Source organism: Schistocerca nitens, chromosome 2 (assembly GCF_023898315.1).
Source record: "Schistocerca nitens isolate TAMUIC-IGC-003100 chromosome 2, iqSchNite1.1, whole genome shotgun sequence".
Classification (NCBI taxonomy): Eukaryota; Metazoa; Arthropoda; class Insecta; order Orthoptera; family Acrididae; genus Schistocerca; species Schistocerca nitens.
This window is the reverse complement of record NC_064615.1, coordinates 699,476,214-699,489,983: the sequence shown is the minus strand read 5'-3', so window position 1 is coordinate 699,489,983 and position 13,770 is coordinate 699,476,214. Positions and strand designations below refer to the sequence as shown.

General features: G+C 49.0%; 1 protein-coding gene across 1 annotated transcript in view; it reads right to left on the bottom strand.

The window, feature by feature from the left end:
* Positions 1 to 857: 857 nt before the first annotated feature.
* Positions 858 to 13,770, bottom strand: part of LOC126234565 (uncharacterized) — a 40,072-nt gene continuing 27,159 nt past the window's right edge. Inside the window, exon 2 of the mRNA XM_049943269.1 lies at positions 858 to 1,183. Coding sequence (XP_049799226.1) covers positions 858 to 1,183 — 326 coding nt within the window. The remainder of the gene's footprint in view (positions 1,184 to 13,770) is intronic.

The window sequence follows — 13,770 nt, the reverse complement described above, 5'->3', positions numbered from 1 at the left end:
GGCATATTGAATCATGTCTCGGAATATTGGTGACGATAACTGATGGTGAATTATAGAATGAATTTTATACAGTCTTCCCGGGAATTAATTTCAAGATTCTCCTGTAACAATGCGTTGCAATTTTGCAAGCAACAGAAGAAGAAAAAAAGTGCCGGAGGAGGAATCGAACCCGAGACCTCTGGCGCTAGGGTCCGACCGCTAACCATGTAGGCCAGACGGCGGCTCGGCATTGGACTAACAGTTTATACTCATAAGGCATGTAAGAAACTTTGGATCGATTTTTCTCGGGATTTTCCGAGTCGTGCGTCCTAATATTTTAACCACGTGAGGTGTTAGGGGTCCTGCTTCACCACACAAAATTTCGGAAAAATCCCGGACCTCACGGTCGTGCCGTCTCTATGTTAAGTCAGTGGTGAGCCGGGCTGTGAAACGGAACTTGATAGAAGCTAGAAGCTCCGTAACGGGAGACAAAAAGTTGGGTTTCTGTAAGAAACTCATCCGAACACGACACGATAGCTCTAAATAGTTTAGTAAGTGCTCGGATGTATACATTGTACAGTTGGTCGGCAACTAACAAGTAATTTTTGTGGGAGTATAAATAATTATTGCTTGTCGGCGAGGTGGCAGAAATATTTTTTTCTGTTCACTGTAGTGCAGATATTGACGTCGATCACTCGCAATCGGCCTCGGGTTCGCAAACTGTCCGAGCAGTGTTTCGTCGTCGAGTGGCGTCCGTTGCCGGGCAGGGAGCGTCGGGTAAGCAGAGAAGCGGCGGAACGCTGCGGCGAGCCGAGCGGCGGTCAGACGCTGACGGGCGCGCTGACGCTGCGGCGCGGCCTCCCCCCTCCGGCGGGTCGCTATGCGGGCAGCAGCGAGGCGAGCGGGCTGCGGTAGCGCATGATCTTGGACAGCAGCAGCCAGAGCACGGCGGCGACGGCGCACAGCGCCACGCCGCCCCAGCCCAGGTCGACGCTCCAGCCGGGCGCGAAGAGGCGCGCGCGCAGCACGGCCGCGTCCAGGCGCAGCTGGCGCCGCTCCAGCGCCGCGCCGCTCGGCGACACGCCGTCTGTCAGCAGCGACGCCTCGTCCGCGCCCTGGCCCACGCACAGCGAGTCGACGCGCGCCGCGCGCCCCTGCGCCCGCTTGAAGTGCATGATGGTCAGCGTGAACATCGCGAACGTCGCTGAAACAGCACACGGAGTCGCGCGTCACACTCAGCGGACCAACTACACTGAAGCGCCAAAGAAAAAATATGTAAATAGGCACAATACGACGCTACGATCCACAAAGCGTATACAGGGTGGTCCATTGATCGTGACCGGGCCAAATATCTCACGAAATAAGCGTCAAACGAAAAAACTACAAAGAACGAAACTTGTCTAGCTTGAAGGGGGAAACCAGATGGCGCTATGGTTGGCCCGCTAGATGGCGCTGCCATAGGTCAAACGGATATCAACTGCGTTTTTTGAAATACGAACCCCCATTTTTATCACATATTCGTGTAGTACGTAAGGAAATATGAATGTTTCAATTGAACCACTTTTTTCGCTTTGGGATAGACGGCGCTGTAATACTCACAAACATATAACTACGTGGTATCACGTAACATTCCGCCAGTGCGGACGGTATTTGCTTCGTAATACATTACCTGTGTTAAAATGGACCGTTTACCAATTGCGCAAAAGGTCGATATCGTGTTGATGTATGGCTATTGTAATCAAAATGCCCAACGGGCGTGTGCTATGTACGCTGCTCGGTATCCTGGACGACATCATCCAAGTGTCCGGACCGTTCGCCGGATAGTTACGTTATTTAAGGAAACAGGAAGTGTTCAGCCACGTGTGAAACGTCATCCACGACCTGCAACAAATGATGATGCCCAAGTAGGTGCTTTAGCTGCTGTCGCCTCTAATCCGCACACCAGTAGCACACAAATAGCGCGAGAATCCGGAATCTTAGAAACGTCGGTGTTGAGAATGCTACAGCAACATCGATTGCACCCATACCATATTTCTATGCACCAGGAACTGCATGGCGACGACTTTGGACGTCGTGTACAGTTCTGCCACTGGGCATAAGAGAAATTACGGGACGATGACAGATTTTTTGCTCCTGTTCTATTTAGCGACGAAGCGTCATTCCCCAACAGCGGTAACGTAAACCGGCATAATATGCTCTATTGGGCAACGGAAAATCCACGATGGCTGCGACAAGTGGAACATCAGCAACCTTGGCGGGTTAAAGTATGGTCCGGCATTATGGGACGAACGATAATTCGCCCCCATTTTATGGATGGCAATCTAAATAGTACAATGTATGCTGATTTCCTACCTAATGTTCTACCGATGTTTCACTGCATGACAGAATGGCGATGTACTTCCAATATGATGGATGTCCGGCACATAGCTCGCGTGCGGTTGGAGCGGTATTCAAATGGTTCAAATGGCTCTGAGCACTATGGGACTTAACGTCTATGGTCATCAGTCCCCTAGAACTTAAAACTACTTAAACCTAACTAACCTAAGGACATCACACAACACCCAGTCATCACGAGGCAGAGAAAATCCCTGACCCCGCCGGGAATCGAACCCGGCAACCCGGGCGTGGGAAGCGAGAACGCTACCGCACGACCACGAGCTGCGGACGGAGCGGTATTGAATAGCATATTTCATGACAGGTGGACAGGTCGTCGAAGCACCATACCATGGCCCGCACGTTCACCGGATCTGATGTCCTTGGATTTATTTCTGTGGGGAAAGTTGAAAGATGTTTGCTATCGTGATCCACCAACAACGCCTGACAACATGCGTCAGCCCATTGTCAATGCATGTGCGAACATTACGGAAGGCGAACTACCCACTGTTGAGAGGAATGTCGTTACACGTATTGTCAAATGCATTCAGGTTGACTAACATCATTTTGAGCATTTATTGCATTAATGTGGTATTTACAGCTAATCACGCTGTAACAGCATGCGTTCTCAGAAATGATAAGTTCACAAAGGTACATGTATCACATTGGAACAACCGAAATAAAATGTTCAAACTTACCTACGTTCTGTATTTTAATTTAAGAAACCTACCTGTTACCAACTGTTCGTCTAAAATTGTGAGCCATATGTTCGTGACTATTACAGCGCCATCTATCACAAAGCGAAAAAAGTGGTCCAACTAAAACATTCATATTTCTTTACGTACTACACGAATATGCAATAAAAATGATGGTTCCTATTTAAAAAAAACGCAGCTGATATCCGTTTGACCTATGGCAGCGCCATCTAGCGGGCCAACCATAGCGCCATCTGGTATCCCCCTTCAAGCTAGACAAGTTTCATTCTTTGTAGATTTTTCGTTTGACGCTTCTTTCGTGAGACATTTGGCCCGGAGCCGGCCGAAGTGGCCGAGCGGTTAAAGGCGCTACAGTCTGGAACCGCACGACCGCTACGGTCGCAGGTTCGAATCCTGCCTCGGGCATGGATGTGTGTGATGTCCTTAGGTTAGTTAGGTTTAAGTAGTTCTAAGTTCTAGGGGACTTATGACCACAGCAGTTGAGTCCCATAGTGCTCAGAGCCATTTGAACCATTTGAACATTTGGCCCGGTCACTATCAATGGACCACCCTGTACAAGACAACAAGTGTCTGGCGCAGTTGTTACATCGGTTACTGCTGCTACAACGGCAGGTTATCAAGATATAAGTGAGTCTGAACGTGGCGTTATAGTCGGCGACGAGCAATGGGACACAGCATCTTTGAGGTAGGGATGGAGTGGGGATTCTCCGGTATGACAATTTCACGAGTGTACCGTCAATATCAGGAAACCGATAAAATATCAAATCTCCTACATCACTGCGGCCGCAAAAAGACACTGCAAGAACGGGACCAAAGACGACTCAAGATAATCGTTCAGTGTAACAGAAGTGCAACCCTTCCGTAAATTGCTGCAGATTTCAATGCTGGGCCATCAACAAGTGTCAGCGTGCGAGCCATTCTACGAAATATCATCGATATGGGCTTTCGGAGCGAAGGCCCACGCGTGTACCCTTGATGACTGCACGACACCAAGGTTTACGCCAAGCTTGGACCCGTCAACACCGACATGTTGATGACTGGAAACATGTTGCCTGTTGCCTGATCGGACGAGTCTCGTTTCAAATTGTATCGAGCGGATGGACGTGTAAAGGTATGGAGACAACTTCCCCAATCCACGGACCCTGCATGGCAGCAGGTGAGTGTTCAAGCTGGTGGAGATTCTGTAATGGTGTGGGACATGTGCAGTTGGAGTGATACGGGGCCGCTGGTACGTCTAGATACGACTCTGACAGGTGACACCTACATAAGCATCCTATATGATTACCCGTATCCATTCACGTCTACTGAGCATTCCGACGGACTTGGGCAGTTCCAGCAGGACAATGCGACGCCCCACACGTCCAGAATTGCTCCAGAGTGGCTCCAGTAACACTCTTCAGAGTTTTAACACTTCCCCCGCCACCAGACTCACCAGACGTGAGCATTATTGAGCATATCTGGGATGCCTTGCAACGTGCTATTCAGAAGAGATCTCCACCCTCTCGTACTCTTACGGATTTATAGACAGCCCTGCAGGATTCATGGTGTCAATTCCATCCAGCACTACTTCATACATTAGTCGTGTCCATACCACGTCCTGTTGCGCCATTTCCGCGTGCTCGTAGGGGCCCTACATGATACTAGGCAGTTGAACCTATTTCTTTGGCTCTTCGGTGTAATTTCAATGACACGAAATTAATACACACTCACGGCCACAATAATTAATACTAGATGCAACATGCAGCAAACGTCAAACTGGCACGGAGTGCATTACGTGCTTGGGTAGACAAATAATTAGCATTTCAGTGCAAGAGCACAAAGTATATGGTTGGACAAAAACGAACATATGACGATGTCTAATGCGATGTAGAAAAACCACTGGCCTACAAAACACCTAGTCTCGGAATGGAGACTTGTACTCCTGGAAATGGAAAAAAACACATTGACACCGGTGTGTCAGACCCACCATACTTGCTCCGGACACTGCGAGAGGGCTGTACAAGCAATGATCACACGCACGGCACAGCGGACACACCAGGAACCGCGGTGTTGGCCGTCGAATGGCGCTAGCTGCGCAGCATTTGTGCACCGCCGCCGTCAGTGTCAGCCAGTTTGCCGTGGCATACGGAGCTCCATCGCAGTCTTTAACACTGGTAGCATGCCGCGACAGCGTGGACGTGAACCGTATGTGCAGTTGACGGACTTTGAGCGAGGGCGTATAGTGGGCATGCGGGAGGCCGGGTGGACGTACCGCCGAATTGCTCAACACGTGGGGCGTGAGGTCTCCACAGTACATCGATGTTGTCGCCAGTGGTCGGCGGAAGGTGCACGTGCCCGTCGACCTGGGACCGGACCGCAGCGACGCACGGATGCACGCCAAGACCGTAGGATCCTACGCAGTGCCGTAGGGGACCGCACCGCCACTTCCCAGCAAATTAGGGACACTGTTGCTCCTGGGGTATCGGCGAGGACCATTCGCAACCGTCTCCATGAAGCTGGGCTACGGTCCCGCACACCGTTAGGCCGTCTTCCGCTCACGCCCCAACATCGTGCAGCCCGCCTCCAGTGGTGTCGCGACAGGCGTGAATGGAGGGACGAATGGAGACGTGTCGTCTTCAGCGATGAGAGTCGCTTCTGCCTTGGTGCCAATGATGGTCGTATGCGTGTTTGGCGCCGTGCAGGTGAGCGCCACAATCAGGACTGCATACGACCGAGGCACACAGGGCCAACACCCGGCATCATGGTGTGGGGAGCGATCTCCTACACTGGCCGTACACCACTGGTGATCGTCGAGGGGACACTGAATAGTGCACGGTACATCCAAACCGTCATCGAACCCATCGTTCTACCATTCCTAGACCGGCAAGGGAACTTGCTGTTCCAACAGGACAATGCACGTCCGCATGTATCCCGTGCCACCCAACGTGCTCTAGAAGGTGTAAGTCAACTACCCTGGCCAGCAAGATCTCCGGATCTGTCCCCCATTGAGCATGTTTGGGACTGGATGAAGCGTCGTCTCACGCGGTCTGCACGTCCAGCACGAACGCTGGTCCAACTGAGGCGCCAGGTGGAAATGGCATGGCAAGCCGTTCCACAGGACTACATCCAGCATCTCTACGATCGTCTCCATGGGAGAATAGCAGCCTGCATTGCTGCGAAAGGTGGATATACACTGTACTAGTGCCGACATTGTGCATGCTCTGTTGCCTGTGTCTATGTGCCTGTGGTTCTGTCAGTGTGATCATGTGATGTATCTGACCCCAGGAATGTGTCAATAAAGTTTCCCCTTCCTGGGACAATGAATTCACGGTGTTCTTATTTCAATTTCCAGGAGTGTACAAGGTGTTCCTGTAAATGTGTGCAAAAATTCAACAGGACATAGAGGATGCTCGGCTGAACAGTTTGAGGTAGGGAACCGGGGTCGGCTAAGCCAGCTTGAGGAGATAATAGGAATAAAATCACACTACTGTGTTCGTATTCATTTACATCAACTACCATCACTGACCCAATGAAGTACTATTTGGACTTTACCTTACAACATGTGGTGAAACTGACGGCGATCAACCTCAATGCAAGCATGCCTTCGGCGAAAAAGATTCTGACAAATATCCCTGTTGTGTTTCTAATCACATCACAGAGAGCTACAATTCTGCATCTAATTCCACCTCCGTATCCAGTGCGGTCTCATACCCAAGTGACTTAAGATACCCCACAGGAAATAATCTAGAGGATTCGGGTCAGGTGACCTCGCAGGCCGTGGAATAGGACCTCCCCTTTCAATCCAGCGGCCGGGAAATACTTCCTAGTAACCAGACTCGTCCCTCTCGTTTCCTTGCAGGAAATAAAAAATGTACATGTAAACAGCACAGTATGTGTAAGCTTGTACTCATGTCAGTTGTAAACAAGCTCGAAAACAGTAATGCTAGAGAAAGCAGTAGATCGGTTTACTTCCATATCTGTTTAAGCTGGCTTCTTCAATCCCAGGTTCCCTGCCTCAAATTCCTCATTGGAGCATTCTGTATGTCCTGTTACATTTTTGCACGGTCTAACGGAAACACCCTGTATAAGGTCCTGTAAGCAAGAATGCAGACTGTCGTGGCGGTAAGTTTGAGCGAAAAGTTCTGGGGTTTCCAGCGACGTCAAGTGGTTAAAATTACAAAATTAGAAAATTACAAAATTAGAAAAAGACAATGCGTTGTCGTTCCTCGACGTCGTCGTCCGCCGCAAACAAAGTGGTTGCCTTGGCCACAGCGTCTATAGAAAATCTACCCACACCGATCTGTACTTGAACGCCATCAGGTACCATCACTCAGCACAGAAGCGCACTGTGTTACACCCACTGGCGCATCGTGCAAGAATAATATCAGGTGCTGATAACCTGCTCCATGAGCTGAGCCACCTACGCAAGATTTTGAGGGACAACAGCTATAACGTTCATGAAATAAATGAAGTGATTTCAAGCAAAAAACATAGTGAGACCACTGACGATGAGCAGGAGAAGACACTTGCTTTCTTGCCGTTCTGTGGCTCCGTGTTGGACAAGGTAATCCGCCTGCTGAAACGTCACAGGACCAAATGCATCTTCAGGCCTCCGATAAAAATCCGTCACTCACTGAGAACAGTTAAAGACGCAGCAGAACCCAGAACACGTGGGATGTGCAAGATTATCTTGCGAGTGTGGCCAGTCGGGCGAACAGTACGCACTGTGGAACAACGCAGGAAGAAGCACAAGATGTTTTATGGCCTAGCCTACCCCGATAAATCCGATTTAGCTGAGCATGCTTTAGAAAGCGGTCACTGGATAAATTTTTACGAAACCTCTGTCGTGGCTCGCACTGACGGCTTCTGGGATTATGTAATGAAAAAAGCCATCGAAATAAAGATCACCGATAACACACTCAATGGAGACAGTGGCCTGCAGCTCATTGCGGGATGGGATCCAGCGACTGTGCGGTTGAAGCGGGCACATCGAACGCTGAGTCAACGTACGCCCAAATACGGCAATGCCACGAACGCCAGTGACGTCTCAGATGGCAGCTAGTGTATTTAGGGGTGTACTAACAGCCCACTGGCAGTCATATCACTTCACAACGTCCAACGATTGCTTTGCCGAAAGATGTGTAGTTTTAATCACTTGACGCAGCTGGAGACCCGAGAACTTTTTATTCAGGTCGTGTATCTTTTCAATGGAATGGTATACTATTCTTCCTGCAAACTGTGGAAAACTCAGGTAACGGTGATAGTGTACAGTGGATAGCGATCAAACATTCTTCTCTCCAAGGATGCCACACCACAAAGGCTCAATAATGTTGAGATCTGGTGACTATAGTGACCAGGGTAGATGCGACAATTCGTACTCGTGCTCGCAAACCAGTCCCAGACGATACGAGCTGTGCGAACAGGGGCTCTGTCGTCTTGGAACACGGCATCACCATCCGCTAACAAACATTGTAGCATGGGGTGGACCGCATCAGCCAAAATGGTCACATAATCCTTGGCAATAGCGCTGCCTTCCAGAGTAACCAAGGGGCTAAAGGAATACCACGATATGGCTACCAATATAATCAACGAACCCCCACTGTGTTCCGCTCTTGGGACGTAAACTCGGCCAGAAGTTAGAAACAGTGTGAAACAAGAGTCATCCGACCAAATGACATTCTTCCATTGTTTCATAGTCCAAATTTTATGGCTTTGGCACCACGTTCTCCTGCTACAGGCGTTTGTGTCACTGATGTGTGGTTTTGGAATTCCAACTCGCCGCGCATTTCTCTGCTTATGGAGCTCCCTTCGTGTTTTTCCAACGCTGACACTGTTCACGAGTGCGACTTTAACTTAAGAGACCGTCCTTTACAGACTCTCAACACACACTTTCGTCAGCGGTGTGACCTAACGGATGATGTTTTTCCTCTATCCCTGTATAAATCTTCGATACGGTGCCTCTAGAAACGCCAAATACTTCCGCTACCCTGGTTATAGAAGTAACCAACATACAAGCACCAAGAATTTGCCTAGGTTCGAAGTCCCCTAGCGCCGAAATAATGTACTTACGACTGAACACTGTTTTCAGCACGAATGAAACTTGCAACATATTGAGGATATTGCACAGATCCGTTTGTGGCCATATGAAACAGAGCAATCTGGAGGCTTGGCTAACATATGCGTTTATGGTTGGTTGGTTGGTTTCGGGGAAGGAGACCAGACAGCGAGGTCATCGGTCTCATCGGATTAGGGAAGGATGGGGAAGGAATTCGGCCGTGCCCTTTCAGAGGAACCATCCCGGCATTTGCCTGGAGTGATTTAGGGAAATCACGGAAAACCTAAATCAGGATGGCCGGACGCGGGATTGAACCGTCGTCCTCCCGAATGCGAGTCCAGTGTCTAACCACTGCGCCACCTCGCTCGGTATATGCGTTTATATTCAAGCACATTTTCATATCTTTGTCCAACTCCAGTAGTTACGGCAGACAGTTTCTCATTCAGAAAATGCGTTTCATTGTAGTGTGTTCCCAAGAAGATCGTATTGGGCCACTTCTAAGGAGAAGAACGGTCAACCAGCATGTGTCGTAATTCGACTGTACCAGGCTACTGGTTGTATTAAAGGAAGATACTGAAGCAATCCAGAGGTGTGCTGCTATATTTATTACCGTAGGTTCTGTGGTGTCACCGTCAGACACCACACTTGCTAGGTGGTAGCCTTTAAATCGGCCGCGGTCCGGTAGTATACGTCGGACCCGCGTGTCGCCACTGTCAGTGATTGCAGACCGAGCGCCGCCACACGGCAGGTCTAGAGAGACTTCCTAGCACTCGCCCCAGTTGTACAGCCGACTTTGCTAGGAAAGGTTCACTGACAAATACGCTCTCATATGCCGAGACGATAGTTAGCATAGCCTTCAGCTACGTCCTTTGCTACGACCTAGCAAGGCGCCATTACCAGTTTATATTGAGATTATAAATTATGTATAATCAAGAGCGATGTTCTCCAATTATGGATTAAAGTTAAGTATTCCAAGATCTTCGTACTTTATTTACAATTCTCAAGACATTGTCCTGTTCCAGACCTCACGCCAGTCTGCGTGAGCTTAAACGCGTGCCTTTCGGCTACCTCCGAGTGGCTTGGCTGTCTTGCCAAGTCACAACAGTTTGGCGACGAGTGTAAAAACGGTCTTCTTCTTTATACTTGCTTAAATTACTTGTGTCATGGCTTCGCCACAATCTCCAGATGTACTGTCCGAATTTTATCGCTTGCAGAATCAGCAGACGCAGGCCTTATTGGATGCCCTTGGACAGCTCGTCCAGGGTCAACGTGCAATGCACAACGATGCAGCCGCCGCCGCTCCACCGCTCCCGCAGCCACAACACGCAGTTGCACCACCTTTTCGTCCTTTTGATGCGGCACTGGAAAGCTGGACGGAGTGGTCACGCCAATTTGGATTCCATCTCGCCGCCTACAGAATTCAAGGTATTGAGCGGCAGCCTTTTTTGCTTTCGTGTGTAGGCGTCCAGACGAACCGAGTGATAATGAAATTGTTTCCCCGACGCGACGTAGCAACTCTGTCCTACGACGAAATTTTGTCTGCATTAGATGCATATTTCAAGTAATCAGTCAATGTAGTTGCCAAACGGTATACGTTCTTTCGTACAAAACGTACGGCCGGTCAAACTAATCGGGAGTGGGTTGCAACTTTGCAAGGCCTTACTAGGGATTGTGCTTTTGAGTGTGAATGTGGACTCCCTTATTCAGATACTATGGTGCGTGATGCAATTGCACAGAACGTTTCTGATGTTCGTATAAGGGAACAGATTTTGAAACTAGTCAATCCCTCCCTTCAACAAGTGATAGACATATTGGATAGGCAAGACACACTTGACTTTGCTCAGGAATCATTTGAACCTTCCCCAGCTGTGTGTCACATTAACCGGTCCGCCAGGCGCGCTGCACGGAACAGTAAACAGCCCTCGCGCCCGTCCGCACAGCTGCCGCCAAGCTGTCCGCTACGTGTGCCGCGCAAGCAAGCAAATGCAGTGCTAAAATCATGTCCGCGGTGTGCAACTAGACATTCACGTGAGAATTGCCCGTCACGCCAAGCTATTTGCTTTTTCTGTAATAAAAAAGGACATGTTCAGAGTGTTTGCCAGATAAAGCTTAGATCGGACACTCACAACCATTCCAGGCCCTTTGCTTCGCGCCGGAACCGGAATCGAACCACGAATACTCAGGCTCGTGAACCTTCGCCCATGGAAATTCATGTAGTTAATTCCACTCCGCCCAGTGCCACTCTCTCTAACAGTAACTGTGTTCGTCCCACAAAAAGTGTGCGTTGACGTCGCAAGAAATCCCGTCAAGTCGCAAGTGATTCTGTACCAGTGTCAGTTCACGTTGCACGAGACAGTCGCTCTTGTCGTCAGCAGGACAATAAACTTTTTGTAGATTTGGAAATTAATGGCAAAGTGGTACCATTCCAGCTCGATAACGGAGCTGCAGTTTCTCTGATCAATCACGACACATACAAACAGCTGGGCACACCTCCGTTGCATGCCGCAAATGTTAAGTTAACTAGCTATTCCGGTCAGAATATCCCTGTGTTCGGACAGTGCAGCCTTCTTGCAACATACAAGGGACACACAAAACTTGTGTCATTTTACGTACTTCGTTCTTCTTCTGCAGTGAACTTGTTTGGTTTAGATTTCTTTTAGTTGTTTAACTTGTCTATAGTCAATCAGGTCCTGTCAGTGAACCAGACTGTGCCTTCAGACAGTGTTTCTCGTCTATGTGAAGAATTTGCAGACTTTTTGCACCGGGCCTTGGTTGCGCTAAGAACTATGAAGCCCATCTGGAACTGAAAGTAAACGCGCAACCGAAATTTTTCTGAGCGCGCAATGTTCCCCACGCATTGCGTGATGAGGTCGCAAGAACCTTACACGATTTGGAATCACAAGGTGTGATTGAACGTGTGGAGGCTTCTCTCTGGGCCTCACCCTTAGTAATATTGCCAAAACCTTCCGGAAAATTGAGACTTTGTGTGGACTTCAAGGCTACGGTGAATCCACAACTAGTGATTGCAACTTTTCCTTTACCCCGCCTGGAAGATCTTTTTGACAAACTGTGCCCGGGTAAATATTTTTCGAAGTTGGACCTAGCAGATGCGTACTTGCAAATACCGGTGGACGAAGAATCCCAGCGCGTCTTGGTGGTTAACACGCATCTTGGTTTGTATCGATTCAAAAGACTGCCATTTGGGTGTGCATCCGCCCCTGCATTGTTTCAGCAATATTTACAAACTGTTTGTGCATCGGTCCCTACTGCAGCAAACTATCTGGACGATATTGTGATCTCCGGAAAGACGGAAGAAGAACATTTAGCCAATCTCCGAACGTTATTTCAGGTCTTGCGTCAAAATGGTCTTCGCTTGCGGAAGGACAAATGTGTGTTTTTTGCTCGGGACTTACCATATCTGGGCCATGTCCTCAATGACCAAGGCATACATCCCAGTCCAGAGCACCTCCGTGCCATACAGGACTTGCCTTCGCCGCAGAATTTGAAGCAGCTACAGAGTGTGCTGGGAAAAATCAATTACTATAACAAATATGTGCGCCACGCCTCTTCCATTTCAGCTCCGCTTCATCGCTTACGCCGTAAAGGTGTTCCGTTCGTCTGTACGACGGAATGCGAACGCGCCTTTCGCCAGTTGAAATCGGCGTTGCTTTCAAATACTTGCCTTACGCCATTCGATCCCCAGAAACCCCTTTTGTTGATGGTAGATGCATCGGATTTCGGGATCGGTGCTGTGCTTGTGCACAAAGATAGATCGCATGATCGCCCTATTGCCTTTGCGTCCAAATTGCTCTCGTCTGCGCAAAGAAATTATTCACAGATAGAGAAAGAAGCTTTGGCTCTCGTATTTGGTGTTACAAAGTTTCATGATTTCTAGTATGGTCGTCACTTTACCAGCATCACAGACCACAAACCTTTGACATCGCTTTTTCATCCGAACAAGCCTGTACCTCCACGTACAGCGCAGAAATTCATTCGCTGGTCTATTTTCCTCTTGCAGTACCGCTACGATATCTTGTATCGGTCCACTGCTAAGCACGGAAACGCTGATGCGTTGTCCTGTTTGCCTGTTGCTGAGGATAGAGCATTCGATTCTTCCGAACTTGCTTGCATGTTCATTGATGCGGAAACCGATGACGTGGTCGAATCGTTTCCGATTGATTTTCGTCGTGTAGCTACAGCCACAGCTGCTGACCCTGTCCTTGCTACCGTTCTGCGTTTTGTTGCTACGCAATGGCCATTGTCGAAGTCACGGATCGAGGATCCTTTGGTTCGCCGTTTTTTTGCTCACAAGGAGAGACTTTTTGTACGACGTGGTGTTTTGCTGTTGTGTTCTGATAATGATCAGTCCAGGGTCGTGGTCCCACGTTCGTTACAGTCCTCTGTCTTACGGCTTCTCCACTAAGGACATTGGGGTATAGTGTGAAGAAACAACTTGCTCGTCAGCACTGTACTTGGTTCGGAATCGATGCTGCGATTTCGAATATGTGCTCTTCTTGCATGGCGTGTGCCGAACAACAATCCGCCCCACCGCGGAAATTCTTTGCATGGCCAAAAGCCACTTCCCCTTGGCAACGCTTACACATCGATTTTGCTGGTCCATACTGGAATGCTCGATGGTTGGTTGCGGTAGATTCATTCAGAAATTTT